Consider the following 24,503-nt stretch of genomic DNA (forward strand, 5'->3'; position numbering starts at 1 on the left):
TGAATAGCTGTTTGAACAAATAATAATGGAAAATTTCCTTAACCTGGTGAAGGAAATGGACATAAAACCCCAGGAAGCTCAGAGAATTCCAAGAATCAGGGATCCAAAGTGGCCCACAGTAAGGCACATCATAATTAAAATGCCAAAGTTTAAATACAAATAAAGAATCTTAAAAGCAGCAAGAGAAAAACAGATAATTACTTATAAGGAAATACCCAAAAGACTGGCAGCTGATTTCTCAAAAGAAACTATGCAGGAGAGAAGGGCTTGGCAAAAAATATTCAACAGGATGAAGACCCAGGATCTACAACCAGGGATACTTTACCCAGCAAAGCTATCATTTAGAGTTGAAGGACAGATAAAGAGCTTCCCAGACAAAAATAAGCTACAGGAATGTATCATCACCAAACCAGTATTACAGGAATTGTCGGAAGGACTTCCTTAAGAAGAAAAAATACAAAAGACTCACTTCAGATTAAAAGAGACACATAGATTAAAAGGAAGGGGATGGAAAAAGATATTGCTTTCATGGAACTAGAAGGTATTTAAGCCAGACAGAGAGAGATAAACACTATATAATTTCACTTATATGTGGAATCTAAGGAATAAAAAGAACAAACTAATCAAAAACAGACTCACAAATATAGTGGACAATTTGGTGATGGACAGAGGGGAGGAGATTGGGGGGCTGGGAGAATGAGGTGAAGGGTTAAAGAAGTATGAATTAGTAGCTGATGGATGGTCACAAGGATGAGGAGCACAGCATAGGGAATGCAGTTAGCATTAATACGTTGGCTAGGTGGAGGGTGGGAGCAATTGTGGGGATCATTTTACGAACTGTATAGATGTCTACCCAATGTACTGTATTCTTGAAACTAATGAAAATAAATAAATTTAAAAAAAATGAGCAGAGAATGTGAATAGACACTTTTCCAAGGAATACATACAGATGGCCAACAGGTATCTCAAAAAAAAAATGCTCGACATCAATACCACAATGCAAATCAATACCACAATGAGATACCACTTTACATCCATTAGAATGGCTATTATAAATAAGACAAAAAATATGTGTTGGAGAGGATGTGAAGAAAAGGGAACCCTTGTACACTGCTGGAGAAAATATAAATTGGTGCAATCACTATGGAAAACAGTATGACCTTTCCTCAAAAAATTAAGAATATATCTACTCTTACATATATGTGACCCAGTAATCCTTCTTCTGGGTATCTACACCTAAAATTTGAAAACACTTATTTGTAAAGATGTTGGTACCCTTATGTTCACTGCAACATTTTTTTTTTATAATAGCCAAGACATGGAATCTACCTATGTGTCCTCTGATGACTGGATAAAGAAGATGTGGTACATGTATACAATGGAATGCTATTCAGCCATGAAAAAAGATGAAATATTGCCATTTGCGCCAACATGGATCTTAAAAATATTATGCTATCATATATATAAATCAGACAAAAAGTACAAGAACCATATGATTTCACTTGTAAGTGGGGTAGAAAATAAAAGGCAACAAATAAACAACAACAGTAACAACAAAAACCTCATAGGCAGACAACAGAATGATGGTTACCAAAAAGGAAGAGGAGTGGAGGGAGGACAAAGAGGGTAAAGGGGTGCAAACACAAGTTGATGGACAGTTACTAGACTTTGGGTGGTGAGCACACAGTAGAGTATAAAAACATTGTATTACAAGTTGTACACTTGGAATTTATATATTATTAACCAATGTTACTCCAATAAATTCAATTTAAGAAAAGGAAATCTGAAATAATCAACAAAAAATCTGAAACTCATGAGCAATTGTAGCAAGGTTGCAGGATAGAAGAATAATGTACAAAAGTTAAAACACTTTTCTATATCTAGGCATACCTCAGAGATATTACAGGTTCCATTCCAGACCACTGTAATAAAACAAGTAAAAATCTTATTGCTGGTGGAGGGTCTTGCCTTCGATTAGTAAAAAAATTCAACATTTAAGAAACACAGTAAAGTGAAGCACAATAAAATGAGGTGTGCATGTACTTGCAATGAAAACGGGAATTTGACATTAAAGACACAACACTGTTTACATTAGCACCTAAAAAAGGAAATACTTAGATATAAATCTAAAAATACATATAAGAGCTATATGAGAAAAACTATAAAACTCCAATGAATGAAATCGAAGAAGAACAAAATAGAGAGATACCTGTGTTCATGGATTGGAAGACTCAATACTGTCAAGATGTCAGTTTTTCTTAACTTCTACATTCAATGCAATCTCAATCAAAACCTCGGCAAGTTATTTTGTGGATATTAACAAACTGATTGTAAACTTTATATGGAGAAGCAAAAGACCTAGAATGGTCAACATAATATTGAAAGAGAAGAACAAAGACTGACACTATCTAACTTAGAGACTTACTATCTATAAAACTACAGTGTGATATTGGTGATAAAACATAAAAATGGGTCAATGCAACATTATAGAGCATCCAGAAATAGACTTACGTCAATGTAGTCAATTGATCTTTGACAAAGGAGCAAGGAGGATATAATGGAGAAAAGACATAATTTTGATTAGTGGACTTGTGGGTATATTACACTATACTTAGATAAAAAGATTTGTTTTTCTTTTTTTCTTTTCTGAAATAAAAGATAATAGTGTGGACAAATCATGGCACACCTTGAATATTGAATTTGGTCCTAAGATATCACTGAGGAGACATCATATACTGAGGAAGCCAGCAATGACACGAACAGTCTGAAATCAAGTCACAAAAAGCCAGAGAAGAAAGTGGGATTGCCGAGCTTGAGAAATGAGAAAGGTGGGGTGGGGCATGATTACTGTCTTTGGGTGTTGGCATCATTGCCATAACGAAGAGCCAGGCTCATTCCGGCTCACCCAGGGTGAGATTAGCAAGCACCAAGACCTCCAAAGTACCGAGAAACAGACACAGCTCCCCATAAGGGAGATCTGTCCAAAAACAAATGTGGCCTCTTTGGCCAGGGAATTTGTCACCACTCCAAGTGTTAAGCAGTGTCTAGCTGTTCCTTATCCAGTCACCAATATATGAGCATCCCCTAAGTGCCAGGCTTGAGGAGAAAACGATCCCTTCCCAAGGAGAGCTCAGTGGTAGGTACGGAGGCTCGCTCATAGAGAGACAGATACCACCCAGTATAAGTTTGGTAAAATCTCATTATAATGCAGTAAGTGAAGTTCAAAATCCAGTCAAGTCAAATGCGCCCCTGTGAGGTTAGTGAAATAAGCAGATGGAACTTGCACAGCCCCATTTGCCTATCAGATGCAAATCCAGTGTAGTCTCAGCTGTGGTTTGGTGTCACCTGGTAGCAGATGTCTGATCTGACTCAAATATCGATGGAGGCAATTCTGGGTCCCATGGCTGGCTGGGACTGCAGGAATGTTCCTATTTAACTGGCACACATTTTTGTTGTAGAGACTGGGCTGGGAGACTGCCAGGTGCAGGGAGCAGTCGCTCTCCATACACACCCGTAAGTAACTAGCTTTGCCTAAGAGTTTTGAAGAAGGTTTCCCAGAGCTCTGCCTCTAATCCAAACGCATGCAATAGAGACGTCAATGAGGATAATTTGAGTACTGGGCAACGAACGAGAAGCTTCGTTCTTGCATGTTAGAACTACCTACGAGAATCTGGTGTGATCTGGAAACAGTAATGACTTCTCTCACCGCCAATGCAGGACCAGGAAAATGACAACTGTGGGTCACATCAGGTCTCTGATTTGCTGTCATCTTTTAAAAACCCGGAGCCAGTACTTTCAGGAAGACAAAAAAAGGGCAAATACCTGCTCTGCCAACTTTTTGGAATATAGAGAAATACTCCCCTCAGATACTAAATGGGCTTTCCATGTGACAAGGGCAAGACCTATCTGCGTGGGTTGAACACAAGTTTTCAGTTGCTGTTTCAGAGAATGGTACCCCCTGCAGTCACACTCAATGTGGCAGGCTGCAGGTGACCTCAGAACAAAGTCCTGTTTTGAGAAGAAAGGGGGACGAATAAGGAAACACCACGTGCTTAGCCTGTATAGTGTGGTGCTCTATGTTGGCAAACCTTTCTAGAAAAAGCAAGATAGTCAATATTTCAAGATTTGCAGGCCATACCGTCATACACTCAACTTTGCAGTTTTAGTGTGAAAGCAACCAGAGAGGACTTGTAAATGAAGGAGACTGGCTGTGGGTCAATAAAACTTTCGTTACAAAAACAGTAGCGGGTGGGCAGGTTTGTCCTGCAAGCTGTGGTTTGACGTAGATGAGTAATGCAAGCTAACTAGACACCTCTATGGTCAGGAGGGGCAGACAAGTCTCTGGGCCGATATGGCAGCATTTGAGGGTTCTATGAATTGAAGGTTGTTTCCAGGACATCATTTCACTCTCAGATGCATGATTTGATTTCATTTACAGGTTTCATGTAAACTGTTTATTACTCGCTGTAGGTCAATAGATTTCCATATGCTATTTTCCCTATTCCCCGAAATTTCTAAGCTTGGGAAATACACCAAACACCGCTGCCATACGGCAGCAGCTCTCCTTTGCATTCGTGTGGCCTTGGGGTGGCCCTGAATGATTCTAAGTCTGGGTCATGAGCACAACATGGTCATTGAAAAGGATCGTGCTTTCCTCTCAGAGCTCAGTGAGTAATCCATCTGCAGGGGATTCAGGCACCATAGTAGGCCCACCGCCTAAGCGAGGCCTCCAAACTGCATTTGTAATTCATTTACCTAACTCTCCCCAAGGACGTGCATTCATTTCTACCTGGGGAAAAACAGAGCTGCAAACAGATGGGCTCTGTTAAGAAGAGAAGCGAAGATGCGTAGCACTGAAGCTCTACCTTCCTGACCTGATGGGAGGCTGGTATGTCTGTATCCCCACGGAAGCCCTCTCGATGCCACGAAAGGTGGCTGCTCGACTACACTGTCTTTCATACTGCTTCAAAGGTACTTCTTGGTAAATGTCACAGCTCAAGTATCAAGGGCTCAGCCTGAAATACCACACTCACTGAAAACCTTGAAGAGTTCCTTTAGCAGCTCCAGATAAACCAACCTCTAAGGGCCTAGTCTTTTATTCTCCTAAATGAGCTGTGTGGCGATCTCTCATACAAAACACCTAGAAATGGTCCGGAAGGGCCCTGAGTAGTAAGCAGACCACTCTCCTGGAGTGCCACTTCAGCTCCTCCACGCTCCTCTTTCATCTGCAGTCAAGTGGTTTGCAAGAAGCAATAAGGAGCCAGAGAAAGAGAGAGACAGAGATGGCCCCTTCAGAACCTCAGCTCAGCTGGGCCACAGCCACGGCTCTGCTCCATGTAGCGTGACTGGGGACCTGGCCCTGTCACTGACAGTGCCTCCTTGTCAGAATATGAGCCAGCCGCCTCCAGAACTCTCAACTTACTGTTTCACAGAAAGAAGGGAAAATTCAAAAGGAAATAGCTTAAAAATTCCCACAGCCTTTTGTTGAAGAAATAACACAAAACTGTTCCTCTGACCCCAGTCCTCAGTTCTAGGTGAAGCTCCTAATGGAATGTAGCTACCATTAATCCCCTGCTGAGGTCTCAGGTCATCATGACTTTCCAGAGCCCTGGGAGATTTCTCCCATTGTCTTATGTCCATTCCACAGGCTGCCAGAGGCCTGGAGCTGCCCCAAAAAGGCAACATTGCATGACAGAGGCAGCCCTCGCAGGGGGTCTCAGTGGGTCCAGGTGGAAGTGCAGAGGTCAGGGGTCAGCTGACCCTTCTCAGTGCTTGGAGCTCTCCCCAACACAGACCCATGCTCTCACTAATGCACTGCACACATATACATATCGCATGCACACAGACACGTGCATACCACACACACACCACACACACACATACCGTGCATGCTCTCTCTCACACACACACACCCACATACCCTCCAGCAGGGGGAGTCTCTCCTGATCCACTCACTATGGGCTGTGCCCACTCAACTGGCCTGGCTGAACTGGAATACAATCTAGGGTTGATAAACATCTGAAGACTGAATGAAGGAATAGACCAAGGAGGCTGATGGAATAAACTTACACTCTCCATAGTAAGACGAGCTGACCCCTTGCCCAGGCCAAGGCAGACTGTTCTGTTCCTCTTAGCTTCGCTGTCCGAATATGTATTCAGAGTCCTGTGTGCCCTTCACTGTCCCATGCTGGGGATAGGCAGGCAGTAGATGATGGATGGCCACACCCTCGGGGAGCCTGCACTCCAGCCAGGGACACAGACAATTGTCATGTAAACACAGATACCTTCTCAAAGGTGAATGGAAATGTGGAGTGCTAGGTGAGAGGGACTCCACCACCAGCTGGTCAGGAGTACTCTGAGGGGCTTGCGAACAGGTGGAGGAGGGCTTCAGGTTGTGGGGAGGCAGCTGCAGAGGCCCTGGGGAAATCTGCAGGCTCACCTGGAGAGAAAAGGGGCCTGGACACCAGCATGGATGGGAGTGAGGTGAGCCACGGGACAAACACTGGAAAGAGGCCCATGTGGGGTGGGCGCTAGGTTGGGTAGGGTCACAGACTTTCATGTTGACTCTAGGGAAGGGGAGAATCAGGTGGGGCCCTGATGAGGTATGAGCACCACCTGACACAGGGTGAAAGGTTCTGGGGCTCTAGCTGCTGACGGGGACTAGGCTGGGGATACTCGCAGTGAGCCAGGGAGACAGTGGGGTGGGGGCCACACAGGGTGTGAGGCCTGTCCTGGGAGAAGAGCTTGCATTCTGAACAGGTTTGAAACTGTTTCTTGACAAAGCTTCAGACCTATCCCAAGCTTTGTCTGCAAATCAACATGATCCCAGGACAGTTTGTCTGATCCCTACCCTGATGTCAAAAGATGGGGCAGGACTGGACAGGCTTCAGCAGCTCCCCCACCATCACTGGTCATGGCCACTGGTGCTTCCGAGTTGGTCACCTTAGTACAGCGACCGTCCACACAGGCCAGGTGGCACTCAAAGGTGGCTGCAGGGCTGCTGCCCAGCTGGAACAAGGGATCTAAGCACCAAGAAGGTAACTGAGTTTCTCGTAAAGCAGCCTAAGCAGAGTGTAGCACTGAGGAAGGAGGGAATGTGGAGGTGCTCGGCTCTCCTGGGGCTCATGGGGTTTCTGGCCCCAAAGTGATCCCGACTGCCTGTCAGGAAGAGGCAGAGATGACACGCTGGGCCCAGGAGTGCCCAGCAATGAGGACAGTTGCTTAACACAGGGGCTGAGGGGATTTCACAACCCCACCCCCTGCCAGGCAACTCCTCCAAGATTAGCCACCAGGAAAATAAGAGTACAGTGGCCTAGCCCTTGGAATTCTCAGCTCTCCATGTAGTATGTGTCTTAGGAAGAATGTATTTTTCTGTGAGCATGCTGGGCTAACACAAAAAGTGACATGTATCTGACAAAACTGTAACTTCCTGAAAAAGGAAGAAAGTGGAGAGGCAGAAAGCAAATATTTATTGAATGCCTATTTTGAGCTCAGTTCTCTAAATGCCTTTGTTCACTGACTTCTATTATCGACTCCACTTTAGAGTTAAAAAAAGAGACTCAAAGACTAAGTGTCCCAAACTCACAGCGTAATGACGAAAAGTATCATGATTTGAATCTTTGCTACCTGACTCTAGAGCCCAAACTCTGTCTACATTTGGTTTTTATCTAAGTCTGTCCCGGATCAGAAGAGCATCATTTGGAATTAATGCTGCATTGATTCACAAAGGAGAGAATTCCTGGATTTTGGGAAAGAGGATTAAACATTCAGGAGTTTAAGACGATCATGTGGAAGGGCCTTGTGGTGACACCAAAAGGAGAAGTCTGACAGGTCAGGACAAACTCTGGTGGTGTTTTAAAAGAGTTTTTGCCTACTCGAAGCATCCCTTGCTGGAAGGTTGGAGTGGGGAAGGGAGGGTGTGAGATGATCATTAGAAAGGAGTTCTCTCTCTGTCCACAAGGCCTGTGGTTTTGCACGTGGCAAGCATGATGGGGTGGGGGACAGGGGCGGGATCTGGGCCGATGTGGTGAGCCTCGGGTCCCTGCTGCAAGTTGGGTGCAAAAGTGATTCTGCAGTGGGCCAGACACTGCCTGAGAAAATCTCATGACCCTTGAGGACTCCCGAGCACTAGAGTGAATTCGCTAAAGGGCAGCCCCGAGCCTTTGCATCCAACACAGCTGCCTGGCAAGGTGACGAAAGTGTTCTCATTAAATGCGAGTTACATGGCGAGGGCTCAGTAAATATTTGCTGAGTTTTATAGTTGAGTGAAAATAAGACAACATGGAGTAAGCTGCCATGAAAACATGGAACTCAAGGTCCCCTCTTGTATGCCAAGGCCTAACTTCAGATCTCTACTTAGCCCTCAATACCCCAGGGTAGGTATCAGTGTCCTGACCTTGAAGATGAGGAGCTGGTGGCCCCACAAATGTTTTCCTAAGGTCACACAGTTAAGGTCACACATGGGATCCCTACCTGTAAAGCCCCTGCACCAAGGCGCCTCTCCACCAAACCTAACCCCTCCCCAAACACATGGAGGGCGGCACACATCAAGGCCTCACGTGAGAGCTTCTAAAATACCAGCTGACAGAGCTTGGGGACAATGTACTTCTTTTCTTTAGTCTTTTTATATGCACATGCTCAGCTTCTGGGAGTAGGACTACTCAGAAGTTATAAAATATGCTTTTTATAGCTGCTTTACAAAAAGTAATTATTCATTCCCTTCTTAAAAGTAACAAAGACTGGTTTCAGAATGACTGTAATTAATGCAATTTTAACAGGACTGTTCAAAATCCAATGCTGAAGGTAAAAATTTTGCTTTAATCCACCTGCTCCATGACTTAAAATCCAATCAATCCTACCACAGTGATGTTTTTCAGTGGAGGGGTGAGCATCATTCATGGATTTTGGAGACCTCATTTTCCTTGCTGACTCCAGAATGGAGCCTATCAAACAACAAGATGTTCCCCAGAGGCAAAACCGAGCTGGCTTGACCCAGCAATGCCAGAGCACGAGAACCACTTGGTCACCCGAGGTGTGACATCAACAAGTTAGACAGAACAGGCATTCCAGGAATGAGGGCAATGAACTGGCTCAGATGCCCTTGGAAGGAAAACATCAAGCCAGCAGTACAAGGAACAAGAATCAGAAACCGAGCAGAAGAGTCACGATGCGTCAGCTATGTCCTCTGGAGGCTGTTTGGAGATGTGTGGAGGTAAGAGATGCAGCTAGAACAGGTGCAGCTGAGTAGGTGTGCTGGGCCCTATCCCAGGTAGGAAGGTGGACGTGGGTGTTGGTAACAAGGTTATGTGAACATGGTGGGGGTGTCAGAGCAAGATTTTCATTGGGAATCATGCCCAGAGGTCTCTAACTGTCCATATTGATCCACAGAATTCAAGAAAAGAAAGTCCTTCAAAGACATCTTAAGATGTAGCACTGCCCACATAGCTTCTTGTGGAAATAGCTACCACATTCTGTAACAGGAGACCCCCCAGACCCTCTCATGGCTGGTGCTTTTGCCCCTCAATCTCAACTCAAATGCCATCTCCCTAGAGAGATCTTATAACCACATTCCGCCTCAACAATGATGCTCATCCACAGCCCAAGGAAGGTATAGTGTGAGCCCTGACTTTGTTTTTGTTTTCTTTTTATAATGCAAGTGCCTGACTTCCGCTTTGAATGCACAGGTATCCACCTCAAAGACAGCGATCTCATGAGTAAACACACTGACAGCCTCAGGACTAGGTAAAGAACAGGCTGTCTCTCCCCACCCAGGCTCTCTCGTTTTAGAGATCTTGGTTAATTTCCATAACTGACCATTTGGGCTACTTGTTTTGTCCTCCTCTCATGATTTGAATTCCTGCTCTTATGTTTTAAGTTCACCTTTCAAGAGTGAGCCCTCGATATCCTAGGCTCCCAACTTCGACCCCAATAAAAGCAGAACCCCAGGCCCATGCTCTCTCTTCACTCGTGACCTCACTGAATGTAATTTCTTGAAAATAATGAATGAACTTGTATCTTGCCTGATGCATTTTGCAACCATAGTAAGAACCACGGGCTGGTCCAGTCACAACACTGGCTATTGATAGGCTGGGACCAGTGCAAGATACGCAGTCATGAGAACCCCACCCCCCAACATAATTCAAAGTAAAAACAATACCAACCACAGAATGAGTCTAAGGAAGCCTAACAGAGTTCTAGTTTTTCCTATGTGGACTACTTCAATGTTTCTTTTGAAGTATCAAATATTAAATTCTATCAATGAATATTTTGGAGCACTTACTAAAAACCAGGTCTGCCTCCTGGGTGGCCAAGGCAGCTCGTTAGTCCCTGAAACTGTCTTCTGCACACTTATTCCTTGACTTGCTATTGCCTGTCTCTGCCTGTCTCTCCCACTAGACTTCAGGCCCAGGAGAGCAGCGAGTCTGTCTGCATCCCCCCAGCTGTCAGTTCACAGTGAGCTCTCCTGGCTCCGAGAGCCTTCTCTGATGAAATCCTGTGAGGAACGCCCTGAAGCCAGCTGAGTGAGCTTGGAGGAGCCTGGACACTAAAGGTCTGTTTCCTTAGCGAGGGCCTGCCCAGACCCTGAGAGGTTGTTGGGATCCCTTCTCTTGGTCATAAGTGATGGCACAGAGCATCACAAGCACCCAGAGGGTTCCTTTCTTAGGGCAGGTTCTCGAGAGTCCTTTGGGCAGAGAAGTGAGTAAAGCAGGGGTTCGTTTGCCTGCCGCTCTGGGCAGCCTGCCACTCTAGCCTCAGACTGAGAGAGAAATGCAGACTGGAGAGGGGGAAAGGAAGAGCTAGGGGTGGGAGGAGAGGGGGAGACAAAGAGAAGCCAGGATGCTGGCTTCCTGGGAGGCTGTATCAGTCAGATAGCAATTGGAATTAGCATCAGAACACCTTGATAAAAGGAAGGAAGACAGAGTTGAGTCCCTGAATGAAAAATAGATTATTCACTGTCAGGCTGAACAATGGAACAGGACATAAATAGCAGCTGTGCACAGGACATGCCAATTTTGCTCAAAAGTGGAGTGCACGGTACTCCAGCAACCCTCCAGAGAGCTCAGGGCCACAGCCAAGTTGTGCACGGAGCAGGTGGTTGGGAATTGGGGGTTGGGGAGACAACAAACACCGAAGTCCTCTCAGAAGTGGGAAGAATGTGGCTTTAACGTCAGAGATTTGAGTTATGTGGATGAAAAACGGGGTTTTATAGAAAGCAGCCTCCGATCATAAATTCCTAACCGGGCAGGTCACTGTGGGCAGTCATGTTCCAGGCCTGTAGCTTCTTTAGTGAAAGGTTTTAAGCCGGCCCTGCCCAATGCTCTGGTGTCAGGGTTAATACACCTTGGAAATGCCAGAGTAATGCCCCTCAGAGGCATAACCACCCTTAAGGGAGCACGTAATCTTGTTAACTAGCCTGTAATCCCACCCTTGCCTTGCTCTCTCCACTCTTCCTCACATCCCCTCCTTAGTTTCAAATGCATAAAAGAAGCTGCAGAGCAGCGGAGCTCTTGCTCCCAGCATATCTCCTTGGTTTGGCTCAAAGAAACTCTTATAAAAATTCTCTATAGGCTAGGATGTTTCTTACATCAACCAGTCTGACTGCTTCCCTGGGAACCCTGGCAGTTGTGAAGATAAAGTGGAGCTGTCTCCAGAGGCCTCAGTACAGATAAGTAATCCATGGGAGCTGCTTCACTGCCAACAGGTAGAAGCAGATGCTTCAGGTACGACAGGCCGCCCCTCCCCTCGCAGCACAGAGGAGTGTGTGAGTGTAAAAACGAGGAAGGAAGGAGGCCGGCCGATGCAAATGGGGCACACTTGTCATGGTGGGGAAGGGACTGTCCAGAGGGCCATCACCTCTGTTTGCTGATGTCTTACGACCTCCGAGGCCCCTCCACCTTTCACTTGCTCTCTAGGACAACTCCACTGGCACATACTGTTTAGTCTGTCTCCCTCCGGGGTCCCTCTCTGCAGGACTGACCTAACCACTTTAAGTGGCCCTAAGCACAGCTGTCCGCCCTCTCTCTGGTGCTCTAGAAGACAGGGCGGTAACATGCTGGTTTCTGGGCCTAACCACCACTTCCCTGTGACCTGAAGGAGATCTGTGTAGCACTTTCTCCTGATGAGTCCCTCTCTCAGGGCCTGTGAGTCCTGGAAAGACTCATTCCTTTGTATCTGCGTCACCACTTAGACACCATGACCCAGGTGACAGAGGGTCTGGCTCCAAGAGCTCTCCACCAGCTCCTGGGTGCAACTATGTGTCAGGCTGTGTGCATCTCAGTCCAGCCAACAAAACCTCATCCGGAGGTAGGAACCATTACCTTCTCACTGGGAGGCCCAGCGGGGAGGGCAGATCTCCCGGAGGAGCAGGATTCAAACCAGTCGGAAGGTGCCTGGGCTCCTGGCTGGGAATTGCTGCATGAGACCATGCTCACAGAGGCCACCTTACCTTGGTGAAGGTCAGACAGTCCTTGTCTTGGTCTTGGTCCTTCATCTCGAAATCATACAGGGCTTTGCCCTGGGGCGGGGCAGGCGGCAGGGGCCGGAGGCACTGCACATAGCTGGCGGGCAGGAAGCCATGTGCACCATGCAGCTCCCCGTGGAACCAGTGCTCGTCCACCCTGCGTCGCAGGATGATGACGTCACCCTTGTTGAACTTGAGGTCACCAGGTTCTTTCCCTTCGTAACTGTAGAGGGCTTTGCCGTAGGGAAGCTGGGAAGGATTCTGAAAGCAAAACACAATATCGGTTACTCAGCGCAGTCTTCCTGCTGCTCGGAGGGCCTGAAGTAAGGGGTGCCTATGTCCTCAGGGCATGTGCAGAATGCCCTCGAATAGGAAGAATCTCAAAGGAACAAACACCCTGTCACAGAGACACGCGAGGCCAAGGTCCTGCTTAGACGAGAGGATCTACAAGAAGGCCTCCATGATGGTAATTCCCTCTCAAATAGCACATATGAGGGAGGGGCCAGGTATTGTCCTAGGCCTTGTGTGTGCACTACTCACTCTGTGCTAAAAACGACTCTGAAGCAGGAGTTAAATCATTTTCAATTACAAGTGAGGAAACTGAGGCACACAGAGAGAGAAGGGAACCGGGCCAAAGCCCCACACCTATAAGGGTAGGGCAGAATCCCCCTCTAGGTGCTCCGGCTCCAGAATGTTCTCACCCACAAGTTTGTGCTGAATTGTTCTCCCTTGGATGCTATTTTTATCTGCCAGATTTCCAACAATTATCATCCAACAAAATTTTCATTACTTCATCTCTGAACCTCCACAACAACTCAGAACATGCCTCAAGTGAGTTTTCAAGTTGAAGCAACAGACTCTCACGGACTGTGCTGTGCCCCTCCCACTTGTGGCCTCGCAACCAGTGGCAGACGCCTACGATGTCCAGCCCCAAGGGACAGCCTGGCTGTGGAAGGTGGAGGCCACCCCTAGGATGTTGGTCCCCAATACAATGGAATGTCTAACAAGTGGTCCTGGGCTGTCATAGGCTGCCCACCCCCGACGACCACAACTCATAGCTTTTTGATGCCTACGGCAGTCTGGTTCAGAAGTACAATTTCAAGAGTGTAAAACAGTGTAATCTCTTAATGTCACGGGTTAGCTAACCCTTCCAAAAGTGATCTGCCATCTTTAGTCTCAAATGGAAACCCAAACAGAATTTTTGGCAATCTTCTGCTCTTTAGCAATAAGGAGTCTGTTGAACTACACTAAAACTCGATGTCATCATCCACTTCCTGGGCTCCTCCAATTTAACTGGACCTATTTCATAAAGACCAGTGGCTGCTTGGGTTTCTCTTTGTCTTCTTTACGGGTGGCCAACACCCTCTCAACTGAGTAAGATTTGCCCAAGGAAAATCAAACAAAAATCTTACCAATCTCCCTGCATCAGCACCCAACGATTTTCCTAACAGAAGCCGCATTTTCTCACCAGGCTGTCTATTATGCCAAGGATTTCTTTAGTCTTTGAATCGGTCAATACAGACAGAAAAGCATGAAGCAGGAGTACATGGAAAAGGTCTTTGTAGAGGACTTAATAGCATGTTGGCAACTCAGCCACTCTGCATTTACGTTTCAGCAATGTCAAGCGACAGCAGTTAAGAGAGAACCTGCTGGCAAACTGACAAACAGCCACCACTAACCAATTAAATAGTAACACCAGAGGGTTTGCAGAACTCAATGAGGGGGAAAAAAAAATCAGTTTGCTTCTAATAACACTCACTGTGGCTAGCTTTGTACTGTAAGCACAATAGACTGTAATGGGCCCCAATTTTAGACAGCTGAGGCAAAGGGGTAATTTACAATCCAAGTACTATGATCGGAAAAGAACAGAAGAGGCTGTTGGCTATGGGCCACCAGAAGAATTCCACTGCCACACAAGGGCCAGTCAGCCCCTAACCCAAGAGTTCCAAATCAGGGATAATTTTATCCCCCGGGGACATTTGGCAATGTCTGAAGACATGGCTGGTGTCACAGCTCGGAGGTGGGATGTTATTGGCATCTGATGCGTAGAGACCAAGGATACTTCTACACATCTCCTTGCACAGAACAGCTGCCCACAACAAAGACTTACCCGGCCCAGAATGTCAACAGTGCTGAGGCCGAGAAAGCCCGCTTCAGACTGTTAGCTTAAGCTTACAAAAAGACAAAACAGCTTTCTTGTTCTGTTTGAGCTTAGTCTATCACAACTTTAAAAATTAAATATAAAATTTATTTCTGTAATGAAAATATTTTCACGAGTGACCACATGGAGAAATTGAGATCCCCAAAGAGGTAAGTTGTATCAAAGGGTTAGAAGAGCTTGCTGTTCACCTTGAAAACTGCCCTCAACTAGATGCACCAAAACAAGCGTCACTTTGTCACGTACAGACTCCATTTCCTTTGGTCCTATGCTCAAACGCAATATTCTAAAAGCCATCGATTCTCAGGCTGTTTGGTCATATTTGCCACTATTGACAATAACAGAGAGCAAGGAGGACGGGACGTGCTCTTTTGTTTCGATGCTCTGTCTCCCTCTTGCACTTTCATGCCATTTGAACACATGCACCGCACCGTCATCCCATGTGGAAGGGACACCGGCATCTCTACCGTGGCATGCCCACCACCAGCTTTACTAGCTCTGTTGGCAGAGAGGATACTCTCAGCAGCACATAACACGTACGTTGTGCATTCCTGGCCCGACCTGCCTGGTGTGGCGGGGAAGGACCTGGGCGTAGTGAAGAGACACGCCGGCACGACTCACACGGTGGCCTGGCGGCAGGCTGGTGCTCCCAGTGGGTAGCGTTGTGCATTCCTGGCCCGACCTGCCTGGTGTGGTGGAGAAGGACCTGGGCGTAGTGAAGAGAGACGCCGGCACGACTCATGCAGGTGGCCTGGCGGCAGGCTGGTGCTCCCAGTGGGTATGCCCTCCTCATTCCTGGAAGGCACACATGCCTGACGTTTGTGGGATTCTGTCTTTCACTGATTCTCCAGAATGGGCATGACCCACCTGCCTAAGCGCTGTGGCGCCCAGGCCTCCCTGGTCAGCAGGGACACTTTCAGCACCCCTGTCTCTGCCTGCCTGTATGCGGCGACTGAATTCTCTGTGCTTCCAACTTCCCTTCTGAATGGTGGACTTATGTCAGTCTATCTGCCTGGACATGCCACAGCTCACTGAAGCCATCATCTGTCTGTTGGGCCCCCACCCCTGCATTCCTTTTCCTGGCCATAAAATCTCCACCCAACACTAAGAAAGTACTGTCTGCTCCTCTTGAGCTTGCTTTTTCCTTCAGCTTCAGGTTCATCCTCAAACCCTATTGTTCCACTTCTAAGCTCTCGCCAAGGAACCCTGTACATGCTTCCACCCCCACTTGCCCTGCCTTTCATTTCTCCCACCTAAACCATTGCATATGTCCACCAGTGGGTCCCCAGTATACTGCTGGAAATCCAAAGACAGAGCTGATCTCGCCATCCTGCTGCTTACCTATATACCTACTGGAGGGGAAGCATGGCACCCAAGGCTCTCCACACTGGCCGAGGCACAGCTTCCGGCCACAGTCCTCTGCTCTCCTCCCCACTGCTCGCACCCAGCCAGACTGGGCAGCACCCTCACCTACAAAGAACACGTGCTTCGGAAATTGCTGGGTCTTTGCTACCCCCCTCTGTCCCCTTTCTCTCCCTTCCAAACCTGGCAGCACCTCAGACTGTGCTCTCCTGATCCTGGGAGCCTCTCGTCCATCACTCCCTGACTGTATCAACCCTATTCAACCAAGGCCCCAGAACGGGACTGTGCTGTATTTGTCTGACAACTCCGGGACAAAGGAGCGTTCCCAGCACACTGTAGGTGCCCTATATATGCTTGTTAATTCAAATGCACTCAGGTTAGTCCTGAGGTAGGACAGGAGGGTGGGGGAGTGAGGAAAGTCAGAAGTGACAGACAGATCTGAAATAGCAACCCTACAAACCAGCATGTCCTACAGAGACCCAGGAAAAGGGTGCCAGTCCCAGCTCTGCACAGGGGGGCAAAAGAGCAGGTGTTCTGTCTAGCATGTGAACCAGGGGAGGAGTGGGCCAACCTCCTTCAGAAACAGCAGAAGCAGGGACAGGAGAAGACTGCACACGGCCCTCTCCATGGCTCCTTGGCAGATGAGACAGGGTCAACTACCCCCTGGCCCTGACGTCAGAGGGCAGGGCTAAAAGTAAGCAACCTCGCTGATTCCAGCCATGTCTGGTTAGACAGCCACACTCTTCAGCCCCCCTCCGTGGGCAAGGGGAAGGCAGAGGAGACAGGAAGGGAAAGGGAGACATCCCACCTCACCGATCCTCGCTTCCTCTGCCGAGAATGCCAACCAAGATCAGCATCTGATAGAGCAAAAGTGAGAGGAGCAATAAACCTTTTTTAGATGGAGAACACATTTGGAGGGCAAAAATCAAAGCCAGGGACGACACCGAGAGGCAGTTTATCCAGGGGGCAGAAGCAGTCAGAACACGGATCTAGCTGTTAGGAATCGCTCAGAAATGGTGACTCTCAGCACCTCCACAGCATCTTTCATCTTCAAAGCCCTTTATAAGATTAACTAATTAGTCCATGACTAGGGCCCAGAGGCAGGCAAATGCTATTATGGGGGGCCGGGGGGGAAGACTTCTGCAAATTTCACACAGCAACCAAAGGACCTCTGAAATTCCAGCCTTCCCCAGCCCAGCCTAGCCTAGCCCAAGGAAGCTGAGCAGGTTTTTCTGCAGCCATTTCCTTTCCGTCCAGATGCCCTTACAATCTCTCTCACACTGTATATGCTCCCCTTCGGAGGCGCTGAATTCAAACACTGCCACTAAGCTGCCATTACATGGGCTAACGACATTAAAGAAAAAGGAATAAAAGGAAAAGGGGAAATACATCTGGGATGCCTACAGGATAATTAACACCAGCCACCCCTGCAAGGCATTAATAATAATTAAACCTATAATGTCAGTTTCATGGCTCATTACTCAGATGCAACGCACAAATCCTGCAATGAGCTTAATGTCCCACCCCGTGGAGACAGGGGTGCTTGCGTGTGCAAGGAAGTACCATCTCCATCTTTTATTGAGATCAGCATGACAGTGGGATTTAACAAATGTGCTTCCTTTCCACCATGCTGCTGATGCTCAGCCGAGCTGGCTTCCCTGGGCATGAGGGCCCACCTGGAGCATGGTGGAGGGGGCGGTCTTGGCTCAGGACCAGGCATTCTCCAGATCTCCCAGCCTGGGTGAAGAGTGTGAACAAAGAACTCTCTCATCTTCTCACTCTAAGGACTTGACCCAATCTCCCTTATCCACCAGTGCTCCCCACATAGCACTTGTCATGGTTCTAACCACATGTTGCCCATGGCGGGCCCCCCGACCATCAGATCCACCAGGACAGAGACTGTGCCTGCTTTTGTTCCATGCTGCATCCCCAATTCCTGGCCTGACAGAGATCACATGTTCAGAATACCTGTTGAATGAATAAATATATGGACTGCAGGACCAAACCCTTGGGATTAGGGCCTGGGCTAAGTGCCTCTGGCTGGAAGAACTTCTCCTGCACATATTTTTCCCAGGATCTGAGGTTCAGGGTCCATATAGCCAAAAGTCCTGTTGCTGACAGTGGCTGTGCTCAGATGGATGGGGAAAACTCTAATGATTGCTCCATGAGGAGCAGAACAAACAGCTGGAGGAACCAGCTTGAGCAAAGACATGGAGTTGGAGACAGACACCAGCTTGCCTCACATAGAACATAACAGAGGTGACAGGTATTGAGGAGATGAATCCTGGAGACTTCCAGGGATGCTGAGCAGGCCAAAGAGGGGACATTGCCCAACCGCAAATAAAGCAAGCATCACAGGGTCTATGAAGGCAGCAGAGAAAGCTAATTGCACCCGCCCCACCGCCCCCCAATATCCACTTGCTCCTTGTTCCTGTCAGTGAGAATACTCCAAGTTTCAGTTGGGGTCAAGGTCACCCAGTTAAGATATTCATCTCCCAGCCTCACTTTCAGGGCACCTATCAAAATTTTAGTCAGTGGAATGCAAGTAAAAGTGATTTGTGCAAATTCTGGACCATGTTTCATAATGACATTTATAAGGTAATTCCACTCCCTCTCCCTCCCCTCCCATGACCTAGATGGCAGTGTGGTGGGGGGGCCAGCTTTTTCCACACAAAGATTACACACAAAGCAAAAGACGAAAGGAACTGGCGTCCTTGAATGACCTTGTAGAAGAGAGCCCTGGACTGTGACTTGAGAAAAAAAAGAAACTTTAATTTGAGATGCCATGTTTTGGGGTTTTATGATCAGCAGTTTAGCCTGACTAATTCGGAGAGTCTCAGGTCTGATTGATGGTTTCTTTAGCTCATAAACTGTTTTCAAGCCAAAGTGTTTAATATAGCCATGGAGGTTATCACGTATGTACTCTCCTTTTAGAACAGTACACCCTCATGAACACCCTCAGATTTAGAATTACATGAAAAGGCATGGTTTCTTGGTCTTATCACGTGTTACATAAGGTATTTAACCAGAATGTCACCATCTTCTGGTTTACAAATGTGATCTGTGATGTTGTTAACCTATCACAATCCAGCCAGGAGGTTTCCAGGTTTTAGTTTTATAGCTAATTATATTTCAAGTTCCTTCTCCCCTTTTCTCATAAAAAGCTATTGTTTCTTTCACTCTTTTATTCTGATGATTTTTCCTTCCCTGTATTTGCATACTCATTCTTCTAAGAATTTATGGAACCCACAATGTGCCAGATCCTACACCAGGCTCTAGGCTACAGAGGGAGTAGTAAGACACATCCTTTTATTCAGAAGGTCACTAAAAAATACAAGAGAAATGCACAATTTGTCTCCAACACAGGCGGGATGAGCACACCCTAAACTGTTACCATGTGATGCAGTTATGAAGACAGAAGCTGTGTACATCTGTGAACTGCCTTTAACTTAGTTTCTTGTTTCAGCAAGATTAGGGAGGATTAAAAAGCAAATGTATGTTTCTTTCTTTTTTCCTCCCCTTTTTTTTGCTTTTCCCAGACATTGTCAATGGCCTTCTTCTCAAGTTTGCTTGCTGTTCCATGCACTTTGGAAATGAATTTGCTGACGTTAGTGGTATTTTGCTAGAAGGGAAGGGCTGAAGTGTTAGGAGAAACGGCATTTAAGGAAGGCTGGCTTTGCCTGGTTTTGCCTTAGAGACATCTAGTGCCTCTGGGCTGGATGGAGTCATTCGTGCGTGTGAAGCCCTTGGGTTCCTCCAGATGAAAGGCACTATAAAAAGCAATGCCACTGCTATGTCATATAAGGAATGTGGCTCTTCCAACCTCTTCTCAAATTAGCCAACACAGCTTCATAATAAAACCATCATGTCATGGGAAATAAACCTTTTTCAAAACTGTACTCTCCTCTTCAAAGAATTTACGCTTATAAAACCTATTTTGTCCTTCTACAGATGTGAAGTCAGTTTCTAAGCCACTCACATACGGTTGCCCTGGAAAGAGGAGAGACACTAGGATCAAACTAAGTCCACTTGAGAAAAGGCGAGCTCCAAATCAAGGTCATCTGAAAACACCCAGGAAAACATTCTTAGAAAAAGTTGCTCCTGACAAGGAAACGGCTCAGTAAGGAAGTTTTCATTGTGTTTGATTTTTTTCTGTTGGGGAGATATCTGCAATCGACATTATTGAGGGTGAAGATAAGTCTGCGGAGAGCACGCGCGCACAGATGCACTCACGAGCTGGGCCTTGGCTCTGCATTCACACGGGCGAGGGCCCCAGTCAGTTCGTGCCCATGGACTCCCTGTCCTCAGGGAGCACGTAGAGCCACGCTCGCTCACAGCAAGGACACGCGATGGCTGCCGCACTCTTGCTCTGACCAAGGCGGGAGCTCACTTTTTACTACTCACTTGAAGGGAGATAAAAGGAACCCTGAAGTCGCCAAACAACTAGAGCCTCTACTGACCCCCAGACCAAAACTACCACTGGCCCCGGCTCCGTGCCGCCTGTCAGCTCAGGCTGGGACACTCGGGTATGCACCCTGATATGTGCCCCTTCTCGCTTTTGAGACCTACACATTCTTGAAAGTCTGGGCGGTGTCTGACAATGCACAATCGCGTTTCTGAGCACCAGGTTTTTTTCACAGTCGGCTGTTTTGACAGTTTCAGGACTGCTACAATGCACTGTTGCATTCTGGTCAAACCAAGGCTTCGCAAAGTTCTTTGTTTCACCAGCGATCTCTCTATTTCTGGTTTACAAAGATAAGGATGCCCTGGGAGAAGCTTCTCTGGCGTCCTTGTGATGTCCAGCTCTGGATTATCCACGCTGCAGTGGGGTGAGGGAAGCAGAGCTAGCTAGCTGTGAACTTCTCAGAACTGAATTTTAATGCCTTTCAGTCTTCCTAACTGAATGTCTTTCTATCTGTGTCCCTCAGAGGGCCTCGGACACATAGTGTGTCGAGCTGTTAGCATAACGGTCACAGTCCCAACTAACTCTCCTCTAAAAGAAAAAAAATCGAGCAGTGGAGCAGCCCAGAGTTGGCAATGAAAATGAGAATGTTCTATGAAAAGGAGAGCAAAGGGAGCTGAACACTGGAGTCAAGACAAGAATCCTGTAGGTGCCCTTATCTAGGACTGCGTGTGCCACTGGGCAGGGCACTGTGACACACAAAGACTCATAGGTAGTGCAAGTGAGGCCAACCACCGAGAGCTGTGGTCGAAAAGCAGTCAAGTGGCACCTTTCACTGAAATCATACTGTGCACACTCGGAGGCTCCTTAAATTGAAGAGCAACCTGCCCTCCACCCTTGGCTGGGAGAGGTGGAATTTGACTCAGCAAATGGTCAGCTTACAGTGCAGGGCCCCATGCTGGAGGAGCCAGGCTTTACTACGACCACCTTGGTTTCCAAACTCCTCCAGGTGGCTCCAGGTGTCCAAGTGTGACTCCCCGCACTCCCCTACCCCCAACGCCACCATTCCATTCCTCTAGCATTCACCTTCATAACACAGTTGCACTAAGAGCTCGAAAGGGTGCAAAGGCTAACAAAATGAGCTTGGGAGACCCAGGCGGTTTCCTGTTCCACTTGTGCATACCTGTCAGACACAGTCACAACTCCCCTGGAGCTCCTGCACCCGGCCCTACTCACTGCCCCTGCCACCTGCGAACCACATCCCAGCTCACCTCTCATACCTGCCTCTGTGATTTTCTGTGCTCGGAGATCCCTGCCACTCCGGGAACTGGGACCATCCAGGCACCTGTGCTTTATTTCATGGCCTTCCCTAACGCGTGAAGCATGCTCTACGACATCTAGTTCAAAAACGAAATCAGAAGTACTTCTGTTCCGACAACTGTGAAAGCATGAGTTAATCAGAACTGCCTGGAGAAGTGTCACCCCTGGGGTGGTAGTTCCCTATGTAGGTCATTAGGAATTATTGTAAGTATTTGTTTAGAGACCAGAATGCCTAGTTCGGACTCCTGGGACCCACTTTTCATTCCCTATACAGGAAGGGCATGCATGGACAGCATGCATGGACAGACAGTATGTACGCAAGCACATCCGCATATACACACACTCAAACTGTTTCTCAAACATAATCCACTCAATGCACAACCAGGTTTATTGTTCTGAAGTCAGTGAAGAGAAAGGGAAGGTGAACATTTCTGATATTAACATAAATCAGGATTTGGCAAACCATGGCCCTGGGGCCACGTCCATCCTGCCTCCTGTCTCTGTAAGACAAGCCTTACAGGGACAGAGACGAGCCCTTCCATTTACAACAGCAGAGTTGAGTAGCTGCAACGAGGAACACAAAGCCCAAAAGACATTTGCTATCTGGCCCTTTAGAAAAAAGTCTGCAAACTCCTGCAATAAAAATGTCAAGGTTAGCTATGGCCCAAGGTCAGATGCTTGTATAGTTTCTACTCATTCCAGGGGAAAGGCGGGCAGTTGCAGGCCCCTTCTATGTAAGTGGAGTGTGTGTTACATTTAAGAGCAGCACTGCCACTTCTGGTGTCAAAGCAGTGATCTGGGAATCAGAGACAGCCTGGCAGTGATTTGACACTGGGAATCAGAGGCAGCCTGGCTTGGTGGCAGCCTTGCAATGTGCCTTTTGACAAAGCACCTTAATTCTCAGAGGCTTCATTTTCTCACACACTGGAGATAATCAAATCTGTCCTTCTGTGTTTCGTAGTTATGTCAAAAGAATAAAATTGATGACATGTAATGAGCTACTTGTCTCTGAATGAAGAAGGTGCTATAAAAATGATTATCACAGACTGTTTGCTGAGGCAAATGTTCCAGGAGCCTAGATGCTAATGCTAGAAAAGGCCGAAGTTTCTAAGTGTACAAAATGGTCAATAACAACCCCTAACTCTATTCAGATAGGTGAGGTGAAGACAATGCCACCCCTCCCCCGCCCCAGCACCTGCACACATTGGCTCAATAATGCATCGGGTGAATGATAAAACAGCACAAGTCTAGTGTGTTGTGTCCTTGGGTGTGTCATCCTCCCCTTCACCCCTCACAGGTCTCTGTGTACTGGCTCAGGGTTCCAGGAGTATTTACCACCTCGCTTCCAAAGGGATGCTCTTCAGCCTGACTTTCACAGCCCCTGTTACGCTATCATCAGAAGGACTGGCTGCTTTTTCCTTAGCTCCTGGGATGTCCCATGTGCTGCTTCCTACACTCTCCCTCTGTGACCCTCCAAGTCCTCACAGCAACCTTCTGAGGTTGGTCTTATATTGTTATAGACAGGAAACTGAGGCACAGTGAAGTTCAGTAACTTGCCCAAGGTCCCAGGGGTGGGAAGACACGCAGACCAGGTTCGGAACCCAGGCGAGGCGGTCTGTTTTCTGAGCCTGAGTGCCAAGCCACCACTTACACTGTCTCCTAAAAAGAATAATGCATGTGACCACTTAGTAACCATTTATTTAGCTGCTATTCCATGTCAGATATTCCCGATAACTCAATTATTGCTCAAAGAAACCTTGTGAAGTAGGAATTATTATTGTCATTTAATAAGTGAGAAGAATTTGGAGATGCAAGTAAGCTCCTCAGTGTCATGGGGCCTATAAGAAGGGAACCAGCCTTCAGCTCTTAACCACCAGCCTGCCTCCTCACTCTCCCAAAGCGGGAGGGGGCCTCATGGAGCTCTAATAATTGCTTGCTTAACACGGAAGGAAAAGGAAAGGTGTGGATCAATTATTCATTAGGCCAGAAGGGTCCAGATCTGTGTTTGTATTTATCCAGTTCGAAGAAGTGCACAATTTTCTACTTTCTGGGAAGACCACGCCCACACAGGAAACTGACACTGATATGTTCCTAGACACGGACTAGACTTGACAACAGCTACCTGGAGGAGCATGTGACCGAGGCCCCAGCACACCTGATGGTAGGGACCACGGTCTTTACCTTGAGAAGGTGATCTCTGTCTGGTAGCTTACTGCTCCTGTGGGTCTTCCCAGGGAATGAAGGGCTCACTGCCAGAAACCCACAGCCCCTGCGCCCAGGGACTGCTCAGGCCCAAATCCAGGGATGCCCAGGCCAGTCCTGTGCTGACACGTTCCACCTGGGCCCCCGTGGGACCTGGCACTGTGCGCCAGGACCTCCAAGCACCTCGGAAGGCCAGGATGACAGGAAGGAGAGCAGGGGCTTCCCAGAAGCACCCATTCTTTCTCAGGAAGGGATGCAGGGGCAGATGGCTCCTTCCAGGTCTTCAGTGCGATCAATTAACCGCCACATCATCTTCAAACTTTTTTTCCATTATTGTTTTGATGTTTCAAAAAGAAAAGACACGTACAAGAAGGTAAGGGAAAAATAAGATATTTTTAAATATCCATGTAAAAAAGTAAGTTTCCCTGAGAACCCAGCTCTAAGGGCCAAGAACAGAGACCTAGATCAGAGCCAGGTCCCAGGCCCTCAAGGAGTTGGAGGGTGGCCATACAGCAGTGTGTCTAAGACTGGCTCTGCCACACGCCAGCCGCTCTGTGCCTCAACCTCCCCATCTGCAAAATGACATCATAAAGGACCTC

At 47.3% G+C, this 24,503-nt stretch overlaps 1 protein-coding gene across 7 annotated transcripts in view; it reads right to left on the reverse strand.

The window, feature by feature from the left end:
• Positions 1–24,503, reverse strand: part of SH3RF3 (SH3 domain containing ring finger 3) — a 355,405-nt gene that overhangs the window by 149,198 nt on the left and 181,704 nt on the right. For all 7 annotated transcript variants that reach the window (XR_003046998.1, XM_015591254.2, XM_015591255.2 and 4 more), the window contains one exon: positions 12,446–12,721. Coding sequence is in view for 6 of the 7 variants with exons in the window: in XM_015591254.2 (XP_015446740.1) it covers positions 12,446–12,721 (276 nt within the window). In the remaining variant the exon portion in view is untranslated. The remainder of the gene's footprint in view (positions 1–12,445; positions 12,722–24,503) is intronic.

This window comes from Pteropus alecto, unplaced genomic scaffold, assembly GCF_000325575.1.
Source record: "Pteropus alecto unplaced genomic scaffold, ASM32557v1 scaffold55, whole genome shotgun sequence".
In the NCBI taxonomy this organism is placed as follows: Eukaryota; Metazoa; Chordata; class Mammalia; order Chiroptera; family Pteropodidae; genus Pteropus; species Pteropus alecto.